The sequence below is a fragment of the Mobula birostris genome, chromosome 8, assembly GCF_030028105.1.
Source record: "Mobula birostris isolate sMobBir1 chromosome 8, sMobBir1.hap1, whole genome shotgun sequence".
Classification (NCBI taxonomy): domain Eukaryota; kingdom Metazoa; phylum Chordata; class Chondrichthyes; order Myliobatiformes; family Myliobatidae; genus Mobula; species Mobula birostris.
In genome coordinates this window covers 2,335,485-2,359,858 of record NC_092377.1, presented here as the reverse complement: position 1 = coordinate 2,359,858, position 24,374 = coordinate 2,335,485, and the positions used below count along the sequence as shown (strand labels likewise).

General features: G+C 45.7%; 1 protein-coding gene across 2 annotated transcripts in view; it reads left to right on the top strand.

Annotated features, from left to right (window-relative positions):
- The window catches only part of LOC140201096 (uncharacterized), a 59,674-nt gene that overhangs the window by 19,692 nt on the left and 15,608 nt on the right, over positions 1–24,374 (top strand). The window contains exon 1 of one of the 2 annotated variants that reach the window (XM_072264692.1): positions 2,388–2,511. The exons of the other annotated variant lie outside the window; for it this stretch is intronic. Within the exon in view, the coding sequence (XP_072120793.1) occupies positions 2,403–2,511 (109 nt within the window). The 5' untranslated portion in view covers positions 2,388–2,402. Of the gene's footprint in view, positions 1–2,387; positions 2,512–24,374 lie in introns of those variants that run through there. 2 annotated transcript variants of the gene reach the window in all.

Sequence of the window (24,374 nt, the reverse complement as noted above, 5' to 3'; positions counted from 1 at the left end):
ATGGAAACAGGGGTCACCGGTACCTTAGCGCTCCTCAGGTCTACCACCAGCTCCTTAGTCTTTTTCACATTAAGCTGCAGATAATTCTGCTCACACCATGTGACAAAGTTTCCTACCGTAGCCCTGTACTCAGCCTCATCTCCCCTGCTGATGCATCCAACTATGGCAGAGTCATCCGGAAACTTCTGAAGATGACCTTGTGTGCATTGCTTGGGTTTCCAGCATCTGCAGGTTCTCTTTTGTTTGTGATTCAATGGATTTGACCGGTTTCTCTTCATGTCTTTCCGCCAAAACCATACATTGCCCAACTTACCTTCAGCTTGTTTGGTTTCTCTTCTTTTCTTCCTGCTTTGCAAAGTTCTTTTACTCGGTGTGGGTTCTATGACGTCCTCCTTGCCCCAGAGGCAAAAGATGGCTCTGATGGAGAGTTTTTACAGGACCATTTCCATCTTCGTGTTTCTCTGTCAGGAAATTTGTTGTCTTTGTGGCAGCAGTGTAATTAAATACAGAAAAAACATTAGAAAAAGTACAGAGAATATGATAGAAAAAAACGCGAATATGTACATACATACACAATAGTTAAATAGGTAGTGTAAAAACTAAAATAAAACATGGTGAGGTGGTGTTCATGGGTTCAATGTCCATTCAGAAAGCAATGCCAGAGGGGAAGACCATAAGACCATAAGATATAGGAACAGAAGTAGGCCATTCAGCCCATTGAGTCTGCTCTGCCATTCAATCATGGGCTGATCCAATCACTCCTCTGCCTTCTCCCCATACCCTTTGATGCCCTGTCTAATCAAGAACCTATCTATCTCTGCCTTAGAACTGCACACAATACTCCAAGTGTGGTCTCACGAGTGCCTTATAGAGCCTCAACATCACATCCCTGCTCTTATATTCTATACCTCTAGAAATGAATACCAACATTGCATTTGCCTTCTTCACAACCGACTCAACCTGGAGATTAAACTTTAGGGTATCCTGCACAAGGACTCCCAAGTCCCATTGCATCTCTGCATTTTGAATTCTCTCCCCATCTAAATAATAGTCTGCCTGTTTATTTCTTCCACCAAAGTGCATGACCATACACTTTCCAACAGCATATTTCATTTGCCACTTCTTTGCCCATTCCCCTAAACTATCTAAATCTCTCTGCAGGCTCTGTTTCCTCAACACTACCCACTCCTCCACTTATCTTTGTATCATTGGTAAACTTAACAACAAATCCATTAATGCCATGGTCCAAATCATTTACATACATAGTAAAAAGCAGTGGTCCTAACACCGACCCCTGTAGAACTCCACTGGTAACCGGCAGCCAGCCAGAATAGGATCCCTTTATTCCCACTCTCTGTTTTCTGCCGATCAGCCAATGCTCCACCCATGCTAGTAATTTCCCTGTAATTCCATGGGCTCTTTTCTTGCTAAGCAGCCTCATGTGCAGCACCTTGTCAAAGACCTTATGAAAATCCAAGTACACTACATCTCCTGGCATGTGGCCAAGTGGTTAAGGCATTCGACTGGCGATCTGAAGGTCGTGACTTCTAGCCCCAGCCGAGGCTGCGTGTTGTGTCCTTGGGCAAGGCACTTAATCACACATTGCTCTGCGACGACACTGGTGCCAAGCTGTATGGGTCCTCATGCCCTTCCCTTGGACAACAACGGTGTTGTGGAGAGGGGAGACTTGCAGCATGGGCAACTGCTGGTCTTCCATACAACCTTGCCCAGGCCTGCGCCCTGGAGAGTGAAGACTTTCCAGGCGCAGATCCATGGTCTCGCAAGACTAACGGATGCCTTTACTTACTTTACCCTGCTTGTACTTTCCTCAAAGAATTGCAGTAGGTTACTCAGACAGGATTTTCCTTTAGGAAACCATGCTGGAAGAAGCTGTTCCTAAATAGTTCAGATTCTGTATAGATCATCATAAATTCTATAGTATCGTGAAGCTCTGCGTGGTCAACAACCCGCCCCGGCATCTCTAAAGACCAGCTCAGTTTAGTGGTCTTGTGTTAAAATGCTTTTGTGGGATTATGGTGGGAGAACAGTTCATTTATTGTTACATTTTGGCTTGGGTTATACAGTTATTCACTTGTGTATTTGTCGGTCACCCTGACTGTAACCGGGGTCTGTGATGGTCATCTCCCCCCTCTGTATGAGACTGGTTGGGTTCAGTCAGCTGTCATGATTCCCGGTCTGTTTTGAGTCTATCACAATTAAACTGTTGTTGAGTTAAAGAGCTTCCTCATCTGTCATCATGAACCAAATGACTGCCACAGTATTTCTTTACTTTCCGTAAATGCCTGTAATGTTTGCGCATTTGATAATAACTTTACTCGGAACTGCTAGCTCCCATTCCCGTAGTTCCAGGCCGGGATGTGGCACCGCCCCGTCCATTGGGAATGCCGCGGCTGTTGACGTCGCTTCCTCCGGATACGGGCCGGGCGGGGCGGGACGGGACGGGACGGGACGGAGAGAATCTGCGGATACACGGATCGCGGGACACGGGAGGTGAGTGAGTGCCGACCTGGTACTCGGTACTCGGTGCTCGGGTCTGGGGTCTGGGGTCTGGTGAGTGGGTCAGACGAGGTTGAGAGGGTGCGAGGATGGCTGTGTTATGTTTCTTTACGTGCGTGTGGCCACTCTGATTAATGGAGCTATATTATAGACCACCCAACAGTCTGAGGGATTTGAGAAGCAAATTCGTAGAGAGATAGCAGATTGTTGCAAGGTTATTATAGTAGGTGATTTTAACTGACTGTCTGTAAAAGTACTAGTTGGGATAGACTTTGACAAATTTGTTCAGGAAAGTTTCCAACGAGAGTGTGTGATACTGGAACCGCTTTTAGGGAAAGAGATAGGGCAGGTGACAGAAGTTTGTGTGCGGGAACACAGTGGCCGCACTGCCATTAGTTTCAAAGGGTATGTGCAAACGTGTAGTTCTGGTCAGCAGGTTGGCATTCAAAATTGGAGAAAGGCCAATTTTGATGGTATCTGAAAAGATCTGCAAGTGTGGATTGGGACAGGCTGTTTTCGGCAAAGGTGCTCGATAAGTAGGGGGCATTCAAAAGTGAAATGTGGAGAGTACAAAGCTTGTCCAGTATGTGCCTGTCAGAATAGAAGGTAAAGATAGCAGGTGAAGGAACCTTTTCAAGAGATATTGAGGCCCTGGTTAAGACAAGGTAACCCGAGGTCAGTGGACTTGGTTGGTCTTTGCATTTTTTTGATGAACGGAGAGCATGTCGGGAGGGTTAGTACTTTGCTCTGGGTGTCAGATGTGGGAATCGTGGGAATCTTCCGGTCTCCCTGATGGCCACATCTGCCCCAGGTGCACCGAGATGCAGCTCCTGAGAGACCGTGTGAGGGATCTGGAACTGTGGCTTGATGACCTACAGCTTTTTAGGGGAAGTGAGCAGGAGTTAGATAGGAGCTACAGGGAGTTGGAACATAAGAACATATGGGCAGGAGTAGGCCATCCGGCCCATTGAGCCTGCCCCACCATTCAATAAGATCATGGCTGATCTGTCCGTAAAGAGCCATCTCTTTAGTCAGAGATGGTCAGAGCTGTCTCTATTTCCTGAGGAAACTGAGGTCCTTTAACATCTGCCGGACGATGCTGAGGATGTTCTACGAGTCTGTGGTGGCCAGTACTATCATGTTTGCTGTTGTGTGCTGGGGCAGCAGGCTGAAGGTAGCAGACACCAACAGAATCAACAAACTCATTCGTAAGGCCAGTGATGTTGTGGGGATGGAACTGGACTCTCTGACGGTGGTGTCTGAAAAGAGGATGCTGTCTAAGTTGCATGCCATCTTGGACAATATCTCCCATCCACTACATAATGTACTGGGTGGGCACAGGAATACATTCAGCCAGAGACTCATTCCACCGAGATGCAACACAGAGCATCATAGGAAGTCATTCCTGCCTGTGGCCATCAAACTTTACAGCTCCTCCCTTGGAGGGTCAGACACCTTGAGCCGATAGGCTGGTCCTGGACTTATTCCCTGGCATAATTTACATATTACTACTTAACTATTTATGGTTTTATTACTATTTATTATTTATGGTGCAACTGTAACGAAAACCAATTTCCCCCGGGATCAATAAAGTATGACTATGACTAAACTCACCTGCCTTTTCCCCATAACCTTTAATTCCCCTACTATGTAAAAATCTATCTAACTATGTCTTAAATATATTTATGAAGAAGCTCAACTGCTTCCCTGGGCGGAGAATTCCACAGATTCAACACAAAAGTCACCCCGGGGCTGCAGGAGTTAGGTAAGTGGGTGACAGTCAGGGAAGGGAAGGCCACCCCTGTGGCCATCCCCCTCAGTAATTGTTATCTCATTTTGGATGCGTTGAGGGGGGTGACCTGACAGAGGACGAACACGTCGATCGGGTCTCTGGCACTGAGCCTGGTTCCCTGGTGCAGAAGGGAAAGAGGAAGATGAGGAATGCGATAGTCATAGGGGATTCCACAGTGACAGGAACCGACGGGAGGTTCTGTCAGCCTGATAGAGATACCCGCATGGTGTGTTGCCTCCCAGGTGCCAGGGTACGGGATGTCTCGATTCAGGTGCAGACTATTCTGAAGGGGGAGGGTGAACAGCCAGAAGTCTTGATACATGTTGATACCAATGATTTAGTTAGAAAAAGGGAGAAGGTTCTGAAGAGAGAATTCAGGGAGTTGGGTTGGAAGCTGAAAGGCAGGACCTCCACGGTAGTAATCTCAGGATTGCTGCCTGTGCCACGTGCTAATGATTGCAAGAATAGCACGATCAGGCGTATTAATGCATGGCTGAGAGACTGGTGTAGGGGCAGGGATTCAGGTTCCTGGGTCATTGGGGCCTCATCTAGGGGAGGTACCACCTGTACAAAAAGAACGGGTTACCCCTGAACCCAAAGGGGTCCAATATCCTAGCAGGCAGGTTTAATAGAGCTGTTCGGGAGGGTTTAAACTAATTTGGCAGGGGGATGGGAACTGGAGTGATAGGGGTGAGGAAGAGGAAAACAGAAATAAATCAAAGATAGAGTGCAACTGAGATGATAGGAAGAACAGGCAGGAGATGAGGCTGAATCACAGACAGTGGGATGAGTTACAGGACAATGATAGAATGGAAGGATAGAATGGAAGAACAGACTGGAAAGGCTGAATGGCCTCATTTATTCCTGTGTCCTATGGACCAACCAGGGTAGGCATGGACTAGGCAGGCTCTACTTTTCTATGATTGTGACTCTACTCACCAAGGCCTTCTAATGCTCCTTCTAGATCTCCTAAGTTCATTCCTCAGTTCCTTCCTTGCTTGTCTGGTAGGGCTTGTATGGGAGAGTGAGGAGATAATCGATCAGAGTTACAGGGAAGTAGTCACCCTGAAGTTGCAGGAGGTGAGTGGCTGGGTGACTGTCAGGAGAAACGGAAATGTGAATGGGCAGCTAGCGCAGAGCACCCCTGTGGCCATTCCCCTCAAAAATAAGGGTACAGTTCTGGATACTTTTGTGGGGGATGACCTCCCAGGGGAATGCCACGGAGACCAGCTTACTGGCACTGAGTGTGGGTCTGTGGTGCAGGAGGGAAAGAGGGAGAAAAGGAGAGTGGTAGTGAAAAAGGACTCATTAGTCAGAGGAACAGAGGGGAGATTCTTTGGACGTGATAGAGACACCTGGGTGGCATGTTGCCTCCCTGGTGCCAGGGTCAGGGATGTCTTGATTGGCGTCCAAGGCATTTCAGAGGGGGAGGGAGCACAGCCAGGTGTCTTGGTACATATTGGTACCAATGACATAGGAAGGAAAAGCAAAGCGATCCTGAAGAGAGAATTTAGAGAGGTGTGCAGAAAGTCGAGAAGGAGGAGATCCAAGGTAGTAATTTCTGGGTTGTTACCTGTGCCACGTGCCAGTGAGGGTAGAAACAGGATGATTTAGCAGATAAATGTGTGGCTGAGAAGCTGGTGCAGGGGGCAGGGCTTGAGTTTCTTGGATAATCGGGATCTCTTCTGGGGGAGGTATGACCTGTTCAAAAGTGACACATTGCACCTGAACCCAAGGGGGACCAATATTCTCGTGGGCAGGTTTGTTAGAGCTGTTGGGGAGGGTTTAAACTAATTTGGTAGGGGGGTGGGAACCGGAGTGAAGGGACTCAGGATAGGACGGATGATAAAAAGGTAAAGATAGCGTGCAGTCAGACTGTCAGGAAGGGTGGACAGGTGATGGGACTTAGTTGCAGCCAACAGGCTGAGTATCAGATCATTAGGGATGTAGAATCAGAAAGGACAGCAAATACAGTACTCAAGGCGTTGTATCTAAATGCGCATAGTATAAGAAATAAGGTGGGTAATCTTGTTGCACTATTACAGATTGTCAGGTATGATGTTGTGGCCATCACTGAATCGTGGCTGAAGGATGGTGGTACTTGGGAGCTGAATGTTCAAGGTTACATGTTGTACTGGACGGATAGGAAGGTAGGCAGAGGGGGTGGTATGGCTCTACTGGTAAAGAATGTCATCCAATCACTAGAAAGATGTGACATAGGATCAGATAATGTGAATCCTTGTGGGTTGAGTTAAGAAACTGCAAGGGTTAAAGGACGTCTCCCAAAAGTAGCTGGGACATGGAACAAAGATTACAATGGGAGATAGAAAAGGCATGTCGAAAGCGAATATCATGATAGTCAAGGATGAATTCAACATGCAGGTAGATTGGGAAAATCAGATGGTAATGAATCTCAAGAGAGTGAATTTGTAAAATATCCATGAGATGGATTTTTAAAGTGGTTTGTCATTGAGCCTACTAGGGGATCAGCTATACTGGATTGGGTGTTATGTGCTGAACCACGGGTGATTTGGGAGCTTAAGGGAAAGGAACTCTTAGGAGACAGTGATCATAATATGACTTAGTTCAACTTTAAATTTGATAACTGGGGACAAGGAAATGGCAGATGAACTAAAATGAGTATTTTGCGTCAGTCTTCTCTGTGGAAGACACTAGCAGTATGCCTGATGTTGTAGTGTGTGAAGGAAGAGAAGCGGGTGCAGTTACTGTTACAAGGGAGAAGGTGCTCAAAAAGCTGAAAGACCTAAAGGTACATAAGTCATCTGGACCGGCTGAGCTGCACCCTGGGGTTCTGAAAGAGGTAGTGGTAGAGATTGTGGAGGCATTAGCAATGATTTTTCAAAATTATTGGAATCTGGCATGGTGCCAGACAACTAGAAAACTGCAAATGTTACTCCACTCTTTAAGACAGGAGGAAGGCAGCAGAAAGGAAATTATAGACCAGTTAGCCTGACCTCAGTGGTTGGGAAGATGTTGGAGTCAATTGTTAAGGATGAGGTGATGGAGTACTTGGTGACACAGGACAAGATAGTACAAAGTCAGCATGGTTTCCTTCAGGGAAAATCCTGCCTGATGAACCTGTTGGAATTCTTTGAGGAGATTACAAATGGGATAGATAAAGGGGATGCAGTGGATGTTGTATACAGTGACATGCAAAAGTTTGGGCACCCCGGTCAAAATTTCTGTTCCTGTGAATAGCTAAGTGAGTAAAAGATGAACTGATTTCCAAAAGGCATAAAGTTAAAGATGACACATTTCTTTAATATTTTAAGCAAGAAAACTTTTTTATTTCCATCTTTTACAGTTTCAAAATAACAAATAAGGAAAAGGGGCCGAAGCAAAAGTTTGGGCACCCTGCATGGTCAGTGCTTAGTAACACCCCCTTTGGCAAGTATCACAGCTTGTAAACGCTTTTTGTAGCCAGCTAAGAATCTTTCAATTCATGTTTGGGGGATTTTCGCCCATTCTTCCTTGCAAAAGGCTTCTAGGTCTGTGAGATTCTTGGGCCGTCTTGCATGCACTGCTCTTTTGAGGTTTGTCCATAGATTTTTGATGATGTTTAGGTCAGGGGACTGTGAGGGCCATGGCAAAACCTTCAGCTTCCGCTTCTTGAGGAAGTCCATTGTGGATTTTGAGGTATGTTTAGGATCATTATCCTGTTGTAGAAGCCATCCTCTTTTCATCTTCAGCTTTTTTACAGACGGTGTGATGTTTGTTTCCAGAATTTGCTGGTCATCATCATTGAATTCATTCTTCCCTCTACCAGTAAATGTTCCCTGTGCCACTGGCTGCAACACAAGCCCAAAGCATGATCGATCCACCCCCGTGCTTAACAGTTGGAGTGGGGTTCTTTTTATGAAATTCTGCACCCTTTTTTCTCCAAACATAACTTTGCTCATTGCAACCAAAAAGTTCTTTTCAAAAGCTTCAAAGGAACATCTAAACAAGCCTGATGCATTTTGGAAACAAGTCCTGTGGACTGATGAAGTTAAAATAGAACAGGTTGGTTGGTATGATGTTGAGTCGTGGCTGAAAGAAGGTCATAGTTGGGAGCTGAACAGCAAAGGATATTTGCCTGGCATTCTGTACAGGTTCCAATGAGACAGGGAAAGGATGGTAGGGTACAGGAACCGTGGTGTACAAAGGCTGTTGAAGATCTAGTCAAGAAGAAAAGAAGAGCTTACTACAAAAGGTTCAAAAAACTAAGTAATTATAGAGATCTAGAAAATTATAAGGCTAGCAAGAAATAATGAAATTAGGAGAGCCAGAAGGGGCCATGAGAAGGCCTTGGCGAGCAGGATTAAGGAAAACCCCAAGGCATTCCACAAGTATGTGATGAGCAAATGGATAAGACCTGAGAGAATAGGACCAATCAAGTGTGTATGGAACTGGAGGAGATAGTGGAGAAACTTAATGAACACTTTGCTTCAGTATTCACTACGGAGAAGGACCCTGGCGATTGTAGGGATGACTTACAGCGGACTGAAAAGCTTGATCATATAGACATTAAGAAAGAGGATGTCCTGGAGCTTTTGGAAAGCATCAGGTGGGATAAGTCACCAGGACCGGATGAGTTATACCCCAGGCTACTGTAGGAAGCGAGGGAGGAGATTGCTGAGCCTCTGGCAATGATTTTTGCATCATCAATGGGGACAGGAGGGGTTCCGGAGGATTGGAGGGTTGTGGATGTTGTTCCTTTATTCAGGAAAGGGAGTAGAGATAGCCCAGGGAATTATAGACCAGTGAGTCTTACTTCAGTGGTTGGTAAGTTGATGGAGAAGATCCTGAGAGGCTTAAGGGTCCAATTTAATATCAGAGAAATGTATACAATATACATCCTGAAATGTTTTTCTTTGCAAACATCCATGAAAACAGAGAAATGCCCCAAAGAATAAACGTAAGAAACCCCAGAGTCGCCCCCAGCTCCCCTCCATCCCGCGCGTAAGTGGCAGTGAGCAAGAATCCCCCCTCCCCCCACTGGCAAAAAAAGCATCGGCACCCTCCACCGAGCACTCAAGCTGAGCAAAGCAACAGCAAAGACACAGACTTGCAGTTACCCCAAAGACTTTGCGTTTCATCCGGCATTCAACGTACCACAGGCTCTCTCTCTCTCTCCCTAATAAGGGAGAGAGAGGTGTCTCCATTTTCCCAGCGTGTGGGGAGACATAGCAAACAATTCGCTAGTTTACGGTGTTAAAAGTCCGTTACGTCGCTTTTTTCGAGCTGTGTGCCTGAAGATTGCAAAGATCTGATGTCTTAGGGTCCACAGCAGTAGATTTTCAGAATCCCCCCAATGACACACGGGTCTCCTGCCATGACACTGACTCGCTCCGCATCCAGATTCGGGCAGGATTTATGAACATTTGAAGAGGCATAATATGATTAGGAATAGTCAGCATGGCTTTGTCAAAGGCAGGTCGTGTCTTACGATCCTGATTGAATTTTTTGAGGATGTGACTAAACACATTGATGAAGGTAGAGCAGTAGATGTAGTGTATATGGATTTCAGCAAGGCATTTGATAAAGTACCCCATGCAAGGCTTACTAGGAAAGTAAGGAGGCATAGGATCCAAGGGGACATTGCTTTGTGGATCCAGAACTGGCTTGCCCGCAGAAGGCAAAGAGTGGTTGTAGACGGGTCATATTCTGCATGGAGGTTGGTGACCAGTGGTGTGCCTTAGGGATCTGTTCTGGGACCACTACTCTTTGTGAGTTTTATAAATGACCTGGATGAGGAAGTGGAGGGATGGGTTAGTAAATTTGCTGATGACACAAAGGTTGGAGGTGTTGTGGATAGTGTGGAGGGCTGTCAGATGTTACAGCAGGACATTGATAGAATGCGAAACTGGGCTGAGAAGTGGCAGATGGAGTTCAACCCAGATAAGTGTGAGGTGGTTCATTTTGGTAGGTCAAATATGATGGCAGAATATAGTATTAATGGTAAGACTTGGCAGTGTGGAGGATCAGAGGGATCTTGGGGTCCGAGTCCATAGGACACTCAAAGCTGCTACACAGGTTGACCCTGTGGTTAAGAAGGCATACGGTGCATTGGCCTTCATCAATCGTGGGATTGAGTTTAAGAGTGTAGAGGTAATGTTGCAGCTATATAGGACCCTGGTCAGACCCCACTTGGAGTACGGTGCTCAATTCTGTTCACCTCACTACAGGAAGGATGTGGAAACTATAGAAAGGGTGCAGAGGAGATTTACAAGGATGTTGCCTGGATTGGGGAGCATGTCTTATGAGAGTAGGTTGAGTGAGCTTGGCCTTTTCTCCTTGGAGCGACGGAGAATGAGAGGTGACCTGATAGAGGTGTATAAGATGATGAGAGGCATTGATTATGTGGATAGTCAGAGGCTTTTTCCCAAGGCTAAAATGGCTAACACGAGAGTGCAGAGTTTTAAGGTGCTTGGAAGCAGGTACAGAGGAGATGCCAGAGGTAAGTTTTTTACGCAGAGAGGGGTGAGTGTGTGGAATGGGCTGCCGGCGATGGTGGTGGAGGCAGATATGATAGGGTCTTTTAAGGGACACCTGGATAGGTACATAACCTCTTGACTTTTGAACTCAGTGCCTTGACCAATGAAAGCAAGCATTCCATAAGCCTTCTGAACCACCTTATCGATCTGTGTATTCACTTCCATGGAGATATGAACTTGGATCCCAAGACATCTCTGCTCAGCTACATTGTTAAGGGTCTCATCCACAAATTTACTAACCCACCCATCTACATTTTCATCCAGGTCATTTATATACATCACAAACAGCAGAGGTCCCAGCACAGATCCCTGCGGAACACCACTAATTACAGACTTCCAGCTCGAATAAGTCCCTTCAACTACTATTCTATTCTCTTCTCGTCTAGTCTCGTCTATTTCTATTCTAGGTGAAAGCCAGTTCTGAATCCAAAGAGCCAATTTCCTGTGGACCCCATGCACCCTAATCTTCTGGATTAGCCTCCCATGAGGGACTGTTAAACACTTCACTAAAATCCACGTAGACAACATCCACTGCTTGACCTTCATCATTCTCTATTACTTTGTCAAAAAACTCAATCAAAAACTCAACACAACCTGCCCCCACAAAGCCATGCTGCTCTCCCTAATGAGGCCATGGGTTTCCAAATGTTCATATATCCTATCCCTAAGAATTTTCTCCAGCAGTTTTCCTACAACTAGTCTATAGTTCCCAGGATTTTCCCTTTTTACATTCTTAAATAGAGGTGCAGAATTAGCCACTCACCAGTCCTCCAGGAGCTTGCCTGAGCCTGGAGAGTACACAGTGATACTGGTCAATAATAGACAATAGGTGCAGGAGTAGGCCATTCGGCCCTTCGAGCCAGCACCACCATTCACTGTGATCATGGCTGATCATCCACAATCAATATCCAGTTCCTGCCTTATCCCCATAACCTTTGTTTCCGCTATCTTTAAGAGCTCTATCCATCTCTTTCTTGAAAGCATCCAGAGACTTAGCCTCCACTGCCTTCTGGGGCAGAGCATTCCAACCCCCAGTAATCTCATCTGTTGCCTCCCTCAAAAACCGGAGGTAAATCCCATCAGGCCCTGTTCACTTATCCACCTTAGTACTCCTTACGAGACCCAACACTTCCTCCTACTTGCCCTCTAAATGCTCTAACATATTTATATGCTCCTCACTGACCTCCTGGTCCTCCATGTCCTTTTCCTTTGTAAATACTGAAGCAAATACTCATTAAGTACTTCAGTCATATTCTCCACATCCAGAATCCGAATCAGAAACCGAATCAGAATCAGGTTTATTATCACTGGCATGTGACGTGAAATTTGTTAACTTAGCAGCAGCAGTTCAATGCAAAACATAATCTAGCAGAGAGAAAAAAAAAATAATAATAAATAAATAATAATATATAAAGTAGATCAATTACTTATATTGAATAGATTTTAAAAAGTGCAAGAACAGAAATATTGTATATTTTTTAAAAAGTGAGGTAGTGTCCAAAGATTCAATGTCCATTTAGGAATCGGATGGCAGAGGCGAAGAAGCTGTTTCTGAATCACTGAGTCTGTGCCTTCAGGCTTCTGTACCTCCTACCTGATGGTGACAGTGAGAAAAGGGCATGCCCTGGGTGCTGGGGGTCCTTAATAATGGACGCTGCCTTTCTGAGACACTGCTCCCTGAAGATGTCCTGGGTACTTTGTAGGTTAGTGCCCAAGATGGAGCTGACTAGATTTACAACCTTCTGCAGCTTCTTTCGGTCCTGGGCAGTAGCCCCTCCATACCAGACAGTAATGCAGCCTGTCAGAATGCTCTCCACAGTACAACTATAGAAGTTTTTGAGTGTATTTGTTGACATGCCAAATCTCTTCAAACTCCTAATGAAGTATAGCCGCTGTCTTGCCTTCTTTATGACTACATCGATATGTTGGGACCAGGTTATATCCTCAGAGATCTTGACACCCAGGAACTTGAAACTGGTCACTCTCTCCACTTCTGATCCCTCTATGAGGATTGGTATGTGTTCCTTCGTCTTGCCCTTCCTGAAGTTCACACTCAGCTCTTTCGTCTTACTGACGTTGAGTGCCAGGTTGTTGCTGTGGCACCACTCCACTAGTTGGCATATCTCACACCTGTACGTCCTCTCGTCACCTCCTGAGGGAATGGTTGTATCGTCAGCAAATTTATTTGAGCTATGCCTAGCCACACAGTCATGTGTATATAGAGAGTAGAGCAGTGGGCTAAGCACACACCCCTGAGGTGCGCCAGTGTTGATCGTCAGTGAGGAGGATGTGTTGTCACCAATCCGCACAGGTTGTGGTCTTCTGGTTAGGAAGTTGAGGATCCAATTGCAGAGGGAGGTACAGAGGCCCAGGTTCTGTAACTTCTCAATCAATATTGTGGGAATGATGGTATTAAATGCTGAGCTATGGTCGATGAACAGCATCCTTAAGAATCTCACTCATATTCTCCACATCAAAGCAAACTTTCCCCTTTTTATCCTTGAGTGGTCATACCTTCCCCCTAGTTCTCATCTTGTTCTTGATGTATGTGTAGAATGCCTTGGGATTCACCTTAATCCTACTGGCCAGGGACTTTTCACAGCCCCTTCTGGCTTTCCTAATTCTCTAGTTCGTTTCTGAACTTCTTTACTCGGAGAGTGGCTGCTGTGTGGAACGAGCTTCCAGCAGAAGTGGTTGAGGCAGGTTCAATGTTGTCGTTTAAAGTTAAATTGGATAGATATATGGACAGGAAGGGAATGGAGGGTTATGGACTGAGTGCAGGTTGGTGGGACTAGGTGAGAGTAGGAGTTCGGCACAAACTAGAAGGGCTGAGATGGCCTGTTTCCGTGCTGTAATTGTTATATGGTTATATGGTTTATAATCCTCATGCTCCATTTGATCCTAACCTCAGAAGTTTTACATACTTTTCCTTTTTCTTCTTGACTAAATTTATCACCTCTCTGGATGTCCAAGGTTCTCTTATCTTTCCACCCCTGTCCTTTCTCCAAACAGGAACATACCTTTCCTGTTCTCTGTGCAATTGATCTTTAAACATCTTCCACATGTCTGACGTGGACTTGCTAGTAAAAAGGTGTCCCAATTAACTCCTCATTTCTGCCAAATGCCCTCATAATTTTCCCTACTCCAATTGAAGACAGTCCCACGAGGACCATACCTATCCTTATCTTTAGCTATCCTGACGGTTAAGGAGTTGTCACTGTTCCCCAACCGTTGACCCACTGAAAAGTCAGTCACCTGGCCAGGCTCATTACTCAACACCAGGTCCAGTTTGGCCCCTCCTCTCGTTGGACAGTTCACATATCGATTTGAGAAACCCTCCTGGATGCACTTAACAAGTTCTGCCCCACTGAAACCCCTTACAGTCAGAAGGTAAGTTGAAATCCCCCATGACAACAACCCTATTATTTGTACAATCTGATTACATATCTGTTTCTCAATGTCTGGTTGGTGACTGGGGAGTCTCCCATCAATCTGTTTGTTGCACCCTTCCCCTTATTCAATTCTATCCAAATGGAATGACTCCGTGTCTGACTCCTCCATTACGTCTTCTCTGAGTGCAGCTGTGATTTTGTCACTGATTAGTAGCGCAATTCCCCCCCCCCCATTTTACCTTTTCCTCCATCTATATGCTACTAAAACTCTCATGCTCTGTCTGTCTGTCACCTCCAATTAGAGCAAATGGTGCATTACGACGGCACTTTTTTTTGGCTAAATCGAATTAAGATGTGCTAACTTCCAGAATGCAGGCAAAGTTCAGGGTTACATATTCGTATATAATTGCTCATTCGCCAAAATCAATAGGCTCGCTTTGACCCGAGAGCCGATCTGCCGTCACGGAAATCGGGACGCGACAGCCCGACGCATGCGCACGGCCAGCCTCAGCAGCGACACCTACTGGAGCAAAAGGGAAGGGCGGCTCTATTTCGAGGGGTCACATCAGACTGCATTACCCTTCTCTCAAAGGGTGCCCCAACGGGCCACCCTGTTGTCTAGTCTTCTCTAAAACTTGGAAAACCTGGTAAATTAGTTACCCAACACACATAAAAGTTGCTGGTGAACGCAGCAGGCCAGGCAGCATCTGTAGGAAGAGGTGCAGTCGACGTTTCAGGCCGAGACCCTTCGTCAGGACTAACTGAAGGAAGAGTGAGTAAGGGATTTGAAAGTTGGAGGAGGAGGGGGAGATCCAAAATGATAGGAGAAGACAGGAGGGGGAGGGATGGAGCCAAGAGCTGGACAGGTGATTGGCAAAAGGGATACGAGAGGATCATGGGACAGGAGGTCCGGGAAGAAAGACAAGGGGGGGGGGACCCAGAGGATGGGCAAGGGGTATATTCAGAGGGACAGAGGGAGAAAAAGGAGAGTGAGAGGAAGAATGTGTGCATAAAAATAAGTAACAGATGGGGTACAAGGGGGAGGTGGGGCATTAGCGGAAGTTAGAGAAGTCGATGTTCATGCCATCAGGTTGGAGGCTACCCAGACGGAATATAAGGTGTTGTTCCTCCAACCTGAGTGTGGCTTCATCTTTACAGTAGAGGAGGCCGTGGATAGGCATGTCAGAATGGGAATGGGATGTGGAATTAAAATGTCTGCCCCTCTGTCAACCAATTTTCAACAATGGGTACAACATCATAGTTCCATGTACTGACCCATGCTCTCAGTTCTTTACCCTTAACCGTAACACTCACAGAGAAGTACAGCACAGAAACAGGCCCTTCGGCCCATCTAGTCCGTACCAAAACCATTTAACCTGCCTACTCTCATTGACCCACACTGGGACCATCACCGTCCATACCTATACCGTGCATCTACCTATCCAAACTTTGCGTAAATATTGAAATCAAGCTCGCATGCACCGCCTGTACTGGAAGCTCATTCTACACTCTCATGACCCTCCCTATAATTTAGGTCTTCCAGACCTGGCAACATCCTTGTAAATTTTCTCTGTACACTTTCAACCTTGTTTACATCTTTCCTGGAGGTAAGTGACCAAAACTGCACATAATACTCAAATTAGACCTCACCAATATCTTTTAAACTTCAACATAACATCCCATCACTTGCACTCAGTACGGTACTATGACTTATGAAGGCCAATGAGCCAAAAGCTTTCTCTACGACCCTACCTATCTAATGCCTCCTTCAATGAGTTATGGACCTGTATTCCCAGATGCCTTTGTTCTCCCACACTGCTCAGTGCCCTCTCGTTCACTGTGTAAGACCTACCCTGGCTGGTCCAACCAAAGTGCAAAACCTCGCACTTGTCTGCATTAAATTCCATCTGCCATTTTTCATCCCATTTTTCCAGCTGATGCAGATCCCTCTGCAAGCCCTGATAGCCTTCCTCACTGTCCACTACACCCCCAATCTTGGCGTCATCTGCAGATTCGCTGATCCAGTTAACCACATTATCATCCAGATCATTGATACAGATAACAAACAACAAAGGACCCAGCACCGATCCCTGCGGCACTCCACTAGTCACAGGCCTCCAGTCAGAGAGGCAACCCTCTAATACCACTCTCTGGCTTTTGCCACAAAGCCAATGTCTAATCTAATTCGCTACCTCACCCTGAATGCTGAGTGACTGAACCTTCTTTACCAGCCGCCATGTGGGACCTTATCAAATGCCTTGCCAAAATCCATCTGGACAACATCTACTGCCTTGCCTTCAGCCACTTTCCTGGTAAATTCCTTGAAAAACTACAAGATTGTTTAGGCATGACCTACCACACACAAAGCCATGCTGACTATCCTTAATCAGACAATGTATAACCAAATACTTGTATATCTCATTCCTCAGAATACCTTCCAATAACTCTTGCACAACTTATGTCAGACACACTGGCCTATAGTTTCTTGGTTTCTGTTTCGAGCCTTTTTTTAAACAGCTAAACAACATTGGCTATCCTCCAATCCTCTGGTACCTCACCTGACACTGAGGATGATTTAAATATCTCTGCTGGGGCCCCTGCAATTTCTGCACTTGCCTCCTGTAGGGTTTGAGGGAACACCTTGTCAGGTCCTGGAGATTTATCTACCCTGATTTGCCTCAGGACAGCAAACACCTTCTCCTCTGTAATCTGTACAGGGTCCATGAAGTTGATGTCACTTTGCCTCATTTCTATAGACTCTGTGTCTGTCTCCTCAGTAAATACAATGCAAAAAAAATGTTTAAGATCTCCCCCATCTGTTTTGGCTCCATGCATGGATTACCACTCTGGTCTTCCAGAGGACAAATTTTGTTCCTTGCAGTCATTTTGCGCTTAACATATCTGTAGAATCTATTAGGATTCTCCTTCACCTTGTCTGATAGAGCAACCTCAGGCCTTCTACCAGCCCTCCTGATTTCTTTAAGTATTCAGCAACTTGATAGCTTTTTGGCACTAAGCAACTGTATGGATGTTTTCCAGTCTGGTTTTCAACAGCACCAGAGCACTGAGACTGTTCTGGTCAAGGTTTTAAAGGTCACCTGCGTAAACCATGATGATGGTAAAATTCCAGCTTTGGTTTCACTGGATCTTGGTGCTGCTTTTGACACAGTTGACCGTGGCTTACTACTGGACAGACTGGAAATCTGAGTGGAACTGTCCGGTACAGTCCTCAAGGGGTTTAAATCGTATTTACAGGACAGGGACTGTATTGTATCGATTGGTAGCTGCATATCTGACTGAACAATAATGACATGTGGGTCCATACTGGGGGCTCTTCTGTTTAACATATGCATACTCCCTCTCACTCAGATCCTGGTAAGCAACAAAATATCTTAATTATGCGGATGACACACAGATTCATACAACAATGTCATCAAGTGACTGTGATCCCATACAATCACTAAAAAACTGTATTGAACAATTCACCAATTGGATGAGCCAAAATTTCCTCCAGTTAAAGAGAAAACTGAATTGATTGTTTTTGGTGCAAAAAAAGAACAATTAAAAGCTGGAGCTTACTTAGACCCTGTTGTTACAGACCGGAAACCCTTGTGTTGTGATGGACTTGGACTTAAATTTTAACTGCCACATTTAGACAATTACTATTTTAAAAGTACGGCGAGAGTTAGAGGGCTTATGTGTCAGGAAGATCTACAAAAAAATGGTCCATGCATTTATTTTCAGTAGGTTTGACCCCGGTGATGGTGTTTTCACAGGTCTCTGTAAAAGATCCCTCAAACAGCTTCCTCTCATTCAGAATGCTGTGCTAGAGTCCTCACTGAGACCAAGAAAGTAGACCTCATCTCTCCAGTTCTCAGGTCACTGTCCATCAGAGAATTGACTTTAAAGCATTACTACTGGTTTATAAAGCATTGGTCAAGGAGCTGCAGTTGGAGCTGGATGTGCTCGGATCATCCAGCGGGCTAATGACATTATAGATGAGACTGATGAAGAGGTGGTCACACCCAGAGCACAGACTTCAGACAGTAGACGAGGACGAGTAACCACCAGGAGAAGTCAGGGGTGTAAACAGTCACTGCGGAGTTCCCCTGTGACTTTTCCCCTCAGCAACAAGTATACTCTTTGGAAACTGCGGGGGTGGGGGGGGGTGACCTACCAGGGCACAATGGCAGCATCCAGGCCAGTGGCACTGTAGCCGGCTCTGAGGCTGAGCAGGAACGGGTAAAGTCAGGCAGTACGGTAGTGATAGGGGACTTGATAGTTAGGGGGGACAGAAAGGAGATTCTGTGGCCACAAAGGAGACAGCAGGATGGTGTGTTGCTTCCCAGTGCTAGGGTCCACGATGTGTGGTAGCAGCTGCGGGGGGGGAGAACAGCCAGAGGTCATGGTGCATATTGGTATGAATGGCAAAGGCAGGAAATGGGAGGGGGCCCTGTGCAGTGAGTATATGGAGTTAGGAAAGAGGCTGAAGAGAAGGGCCTGTAAGGGAGTAATCTCCCAATTCCTCCCTGTGCCTCGGGCTAGTGCATAGTCATAGTCATACTTTATTGATCCCGGGGGAAATTGGTTTTCATTACAGTTGCACCATAAATAATTAAATAGTAATAAAACCAGAAATAATTAAATAGTAATATGTAAATTAGCCCAGGAAATAAGTCCAGGATCAGCCTATTGGCTCAGGGTGTCTGACCCTCCAAGGGAGGAGTTCTAAAGTTTGATGGCCACAGGCAGGAATGACTTCCTATGACGATCTGTGCTGCATCTCAGAGGAATGAGTCTCTGGCTGAATGTACTCCTGTGCCCACCCAGTACATTATGTAGTGGATGGGAGACATTGACCAAGATGGCATGCAACTTAGACAGCATCCTCTTTCCAGACACTATTGTGAGAGAGTCCAGTTCCATCCCCACAACATCACTGGCCTTACGAATGAGTTTGTTGGTGTCTGCTACCCTCAGCCTGCTGCCCCAGCACACAACAGCAAACATGATAGCACTGGCCACCACAGAATCGTAGAACATCCTCAGCATCGTCCAGCAGATGTTAAAGGACCTCAGTCTCCTCAGGAAATAGAGACGGCTCTGACCCTTCTTGTAGACAGCCTCAGTGTTCTTTGACCAGTCCAGTTTATTGTCAATTCGTATCCCCAGATATTTGTAATCCTCCACCATGTCCACACTGACCCCCTGGATGGAAACAGGGGTCACTGGTACCTTAGCTCTCCTCAGGTCTACCACCAGCTCCTTAGTCTTTTTCACATTAAGCTGCAGATAATTCTGCTCACACCATGTGACAAAGTTTCCTACCGTAGACCTGCACTCAGCCTCATCTCCCTTGCTGATGCATCCAACTATGGCAGAGTCATCTGAAAACTTCTGTAGATGACAAGACTCTGTGCAGTAGTTGAAGTCCGAGGTGTAAATGGTGAAGAGAAAGGGAGACAAGACAGTCCCCTGTGGAGCCCCAGTGCTGCTGATCACTCTGTCGCACACACAGTGTTGCAAGCACACGTACTCTGGTCTGCCAGTCAGGAATGGGGTGATAGCACAAATGAATGAGTGGTTGAGGAGATAGTGCAGGGGCAGAGTTTCAAGTTCTTGGATCATTGGAACGTTCCCTGGGAAGGGAGTGACCTGTGCAAGAGGGACAAGTTGCACCTGAACTGGAGGGGAACCAATATCCTGGCGGAGAGGTTTGCTAATGCTGCTCGAGAGAATGTAAGCTGGTTTTGCAGGGGTCTGGGAACTGGAGCCCTAGGTCAGTATGGGAAGGATCGGATCAGAAGGTAGATGTCAGATGAAAGGCAAAGTCGAGGTAACAGATACTATGGGTGGGATAGTTTGAAGTGTGTGCATTTTAATGTTAGGAGCAGGACAATGACTAGAAAAGGGACTGACTGGTGGCAATTTTTTAAGCAGCAGAAATTAAGCGTTCTGGATTGATTAGCAAGAACAAGTTAAAGTAAGGTAGAGGCAAGCAAAGCGGCCATCATTGGAGTGGACAGAGCTGGAGGTTTTGAGGGTTTAGCTCTTCAATAGAACAGTACAGTCCCTTCGGCCCACATTGTTGTGCCGACCCTCAAACCTTGCCTCCCACATAACCCCCCACCTAAAATTCCTCCATATACCTGTCTAGTAGTCTCTCAAATTTCACTAGTGTATCTGCCTCCACCACTGACTCAGGCAGTGCATCCCACGCACCAACCACTCTCAGTAAAAAACCTTCCTTTAATATCCCCCCTGAACTTCCCACCCCTTACCTTAAAGCCATGTCCTCTTGTATTAAGCAGTGGTGCCCTGGGGAAGAGGCACTGGCTATCCACTCTATCTATTCCTCTTATTATCTTGTACACCTCTATCATGTCACCTCTCATCCTCCTCCTCTGCAAAGAGTAAAGCCCTAGCTCCCTTAATCTCTGATCATAATCCATACTCTCTTCAAGGCTTCAGGGAAGAGAGGCTTCAGTCAGAGAAGGCAAAAAAATGCTGTAGGTAGAGTTTCTTTACCCCCTTCATTACATTTGCTCTGCTAGGACAGTGGAGATGCCAGACAGGATAGTGGAGCCTTTTGCTGATGTGGGAAGGCAGGGAGACCTTCAGTGTCCCTGATGACTACAACTGCGAGAAGTGCATCCAGCTGCAGCTTCTAACAATCTACATTGATTCTTGGGATGGCAGGACTTTCATATGAAGAAAGACTGGATGAACTGGGCTTGTACTCGTTGGAATTTAGAAGATTGAGGGGGGATCTGATTGAAACGCATAAAATCCTAAAGGGATTGGACAGGCCAGATGCAGGAAGATTGTTCCCGATGTTGGGGAAGTCCAGAACAAGGGGTCACAGTTTGAGGATAAAGGGGAAGCCTTTTAGGACCGAGATTAAGAAAAACTTCTTCACACAGAGAGTGGTGAATCTGTGGAATTCTCTGCCACAGGAAACAGTTGAGGCCAGTTCATTGGCTATATTTAAGTGGGAGTTAGATATGGCCCTTGTGGCTACGGGGATCAGGGGGTATGGAGGGAAGGCTGGGGCGGGGTTCTGAGTTGGATGATCAGCCATGATCATAATAAATGGTGGTGCAGGCTCGAAGGGCCGAATGGCCTACTCCTGCACCTATTTTTTATGTTTCTATTAAGGAGTTGGAGCTGGAACTGGATCAACTCCAGATCATTTGAGAGGCTGAGGAGGTGATAGACAGGATATATAGAGAGGTAGTTACACCCAAGGTGCAGGACACAGGAAACTGTGTGACAGTCGGGAAGGGGAAAGAGGTTAAGGAGCCATTGCAGAGTACCCTGCAGCCATGGCCCTCAACAACAGGTATATCACTTTGGATACTGCTGGGGGATGATCTAACAGAGGAAAGTCACAGCGATTAGGTCTCTGAATCCTCAGCATTCTTAATTGGGAGGGTGAACAGCCAGAAGTTGTGGTCCATGTAGGTACAAATGACACGGGTAGGATGTGTGACGAGGTTCTGCATAGGGAGTTCAGGGAATTAGGTGTTAACTTAAAGGGCAGGACCTCCAGGGTTGTGATCTGAGGATTGCTACCTGTGTCACGTGCTAGTGAGGCCAGACCTAGCAAGATTATACGGTTTAATATGTGGCAAAGGAGTTGGTGTAGGAGGCAGGGCAGAAGATTATTGGATCATTGGGCTCTCTTCTGAAGAACTGAGGATATAAAAAATCATTTTGAACCTATGTAACCTCTGGCTAAAAGAATAATTGGGACTGAATAGGAATTTTTGAACTGAAGTAAACTCTGTCTTCAGCAGTTAGCTAAAACTGGCTTATACTAGTTCTCCCTTGGTTTGCAGAGAGACATTGAGGGTTTGATAACATTGTACATTGTACCCTCGTTTGAGTAGGCAGAGGAGGGCTCACCGATAAGGACAGGAATGAACATCCATCTGTAATTAAGCCTTGATTTAGCAGAGTCTCTTATCTGTAACTAAATTTTGCACCAACAGACTTGGTGGGCGTACCAGTTCAAATGACATCTTGCAACAGTAATGTATGGGGCTTACTACGTATAAATATATGGCTGTAACCAGAGAGAGTGGGCCCACTTGTCGGATGGTGGCAGTACTTACATGCCTTCCCTCTGACAACTGGGTCTCAAACTCCTGTAGGAGGGTGCGCAATAAACTCTTGTAACTATAAGAAGCTGGTCTCCCGAGTTTTATTCAGATTCGACTTTAACACTTCCAGGGAAGGTGGGACCTGCACAGAAGGGATGGTTTGCACCTGAACTGGAGGGGGACTAATATCCTAGCATGAAGATTTGTTAATTCTGAGTGGTGGGGTTTAAACTGGAGTTCTGGGGGATGGGAACCAGAGTGCCAGAACAGTTAGTGGAACGGTTGTAGAGACAGATATTGATAAGACAAAGTCAGGAATCAAAATGTTGAGCATGGTGTGACTAGTTTCAATGCAAGAAATATCATATGAAAGGCGGGTGAGGTCAGGACATGGATCAAAACATGGAATTATGATATTGTGGCCATTTGTAAGACTTGGTTGCAGGAGGGTCTAGGCCGACAGCTCGATGTTTCCATTGTTTTAGACGCGACAGAGTGGGAGGAATAAAGAGGAGGGGTGGTGTTATGTGGTAGGGAAAATGTCACATCAGTGCACCATCAGAACAGACTGGAGAACTCATCTAGAGAGGAGTTATGGGTTAAGCTGACAAATAAGAAAGGTAGGAACATGTTAATGGGGCTATATACAGACCACTCAACAGTCTGAGGGAATAAGAGGAACAAATTTGTAGAGAGATCACGGAATGAAACATAAAGTTGTTACAGTAGATGATTTTAATTCCTCATATTGACTAGAACTTCCATACTGTAAAAGGACTAGATGGGACAGAGTTTGTCAAATGTGTTCAGGAAAGTTTCCTTCATCAGTGCATAGAAACCCCAACAAAAGAGTGTGCAGTATTTGATCTCCTGCGAGGGAATCAGACAGAGCAGGTGACAGAATTTTGTGTAGGAAGCACTTCACATCTAGTGATTGTAATGCTATTAGTTTCAAGGTAATCATGGAAATGGATAGGTCTGGTCCTTGTATTGAGATTCTAAATTCAGAAAGTTTGATGGTATCAGAAATGATCTGGCAAGTGTGGATTGGGACAGGCTGTTTTCTGGCAAAGTGTATGTGGTAAGTGAAATTTTGAGAGTACAAAGCCTGTCAGAATAAAAGGCAAGGATAACAGGTTTAGGTAACTTTGGTTTTTGAGAAATACTGAGCCACTGGTTAAGAAGGAAAAGGAGGTGCATAGCACTATAGGCAAATAGGAACAAAAGAGGTTCTTCAGGTGTGTAAAAATTGCAAGAGAACACTTCAGAAAGAAATCAGGAGGGATAAAAGGAGGCAAGCTGAAGATGAATCCTAAGGGCTTCTGCAGATATGTTAAGAGCAAAAGAATTGCAAGGGACAAAATTTGTCCTCTGGAAAGTCAGAATGGTAATCTATGTGTGGAGGCAAAAGAGATGGGCGAGATCTTAAATGGATTTTTTGCATCCGAATTTACTTGGGAGACGGACACCGAGTCTGTAGAAGGAAGGCAAAGCAGCAGTAAGGTCATGGACCCTACACAGGTTACGAGGAGGAGGTGTTTGCTGTCTTGGGGCAAGTTAGGCTGAATAAATCTCCAGTGCCTGACAAGGTGTTCCTCTGGGAGGTAAGTGCAGAAATTGCCAGGGCAGTAGCAGAGACATTTAAACCATCTGTTAAAGTCGAATCTGAATAAAACTTGGGAGACCAGCTTCTTATAGTTACAACAGTTTATTGCGCACCCTCCTGCAGGAGTTTGGACCTAGTTGTCAGAGGGAAGGTGTGTAAGTACTGCCACCATCCAACAAGTGGGCCTGCTCTCTCTGGTTACAGCCATATAGTTATACATAGTAAGTCCCAAACATTACTGTTGCAAGATGTCATTTGAACTGGTACGCCCACCAAGTCTGTTGGTGCAAAACTTAGTTACAGATAAGAGAGTCTGCTAAATCAAGGCTTAGTTACAGATGGATGTGCTGTCTAGTCCTCATCAGTTATTCCCTTTGCTAGGCCCTGACTTAATTACAGATGGATGTTCATTCCTGTCCTTATTGGTGAGTCCTCCTCTGCCTACTCAAACGAGGGTACAATGTA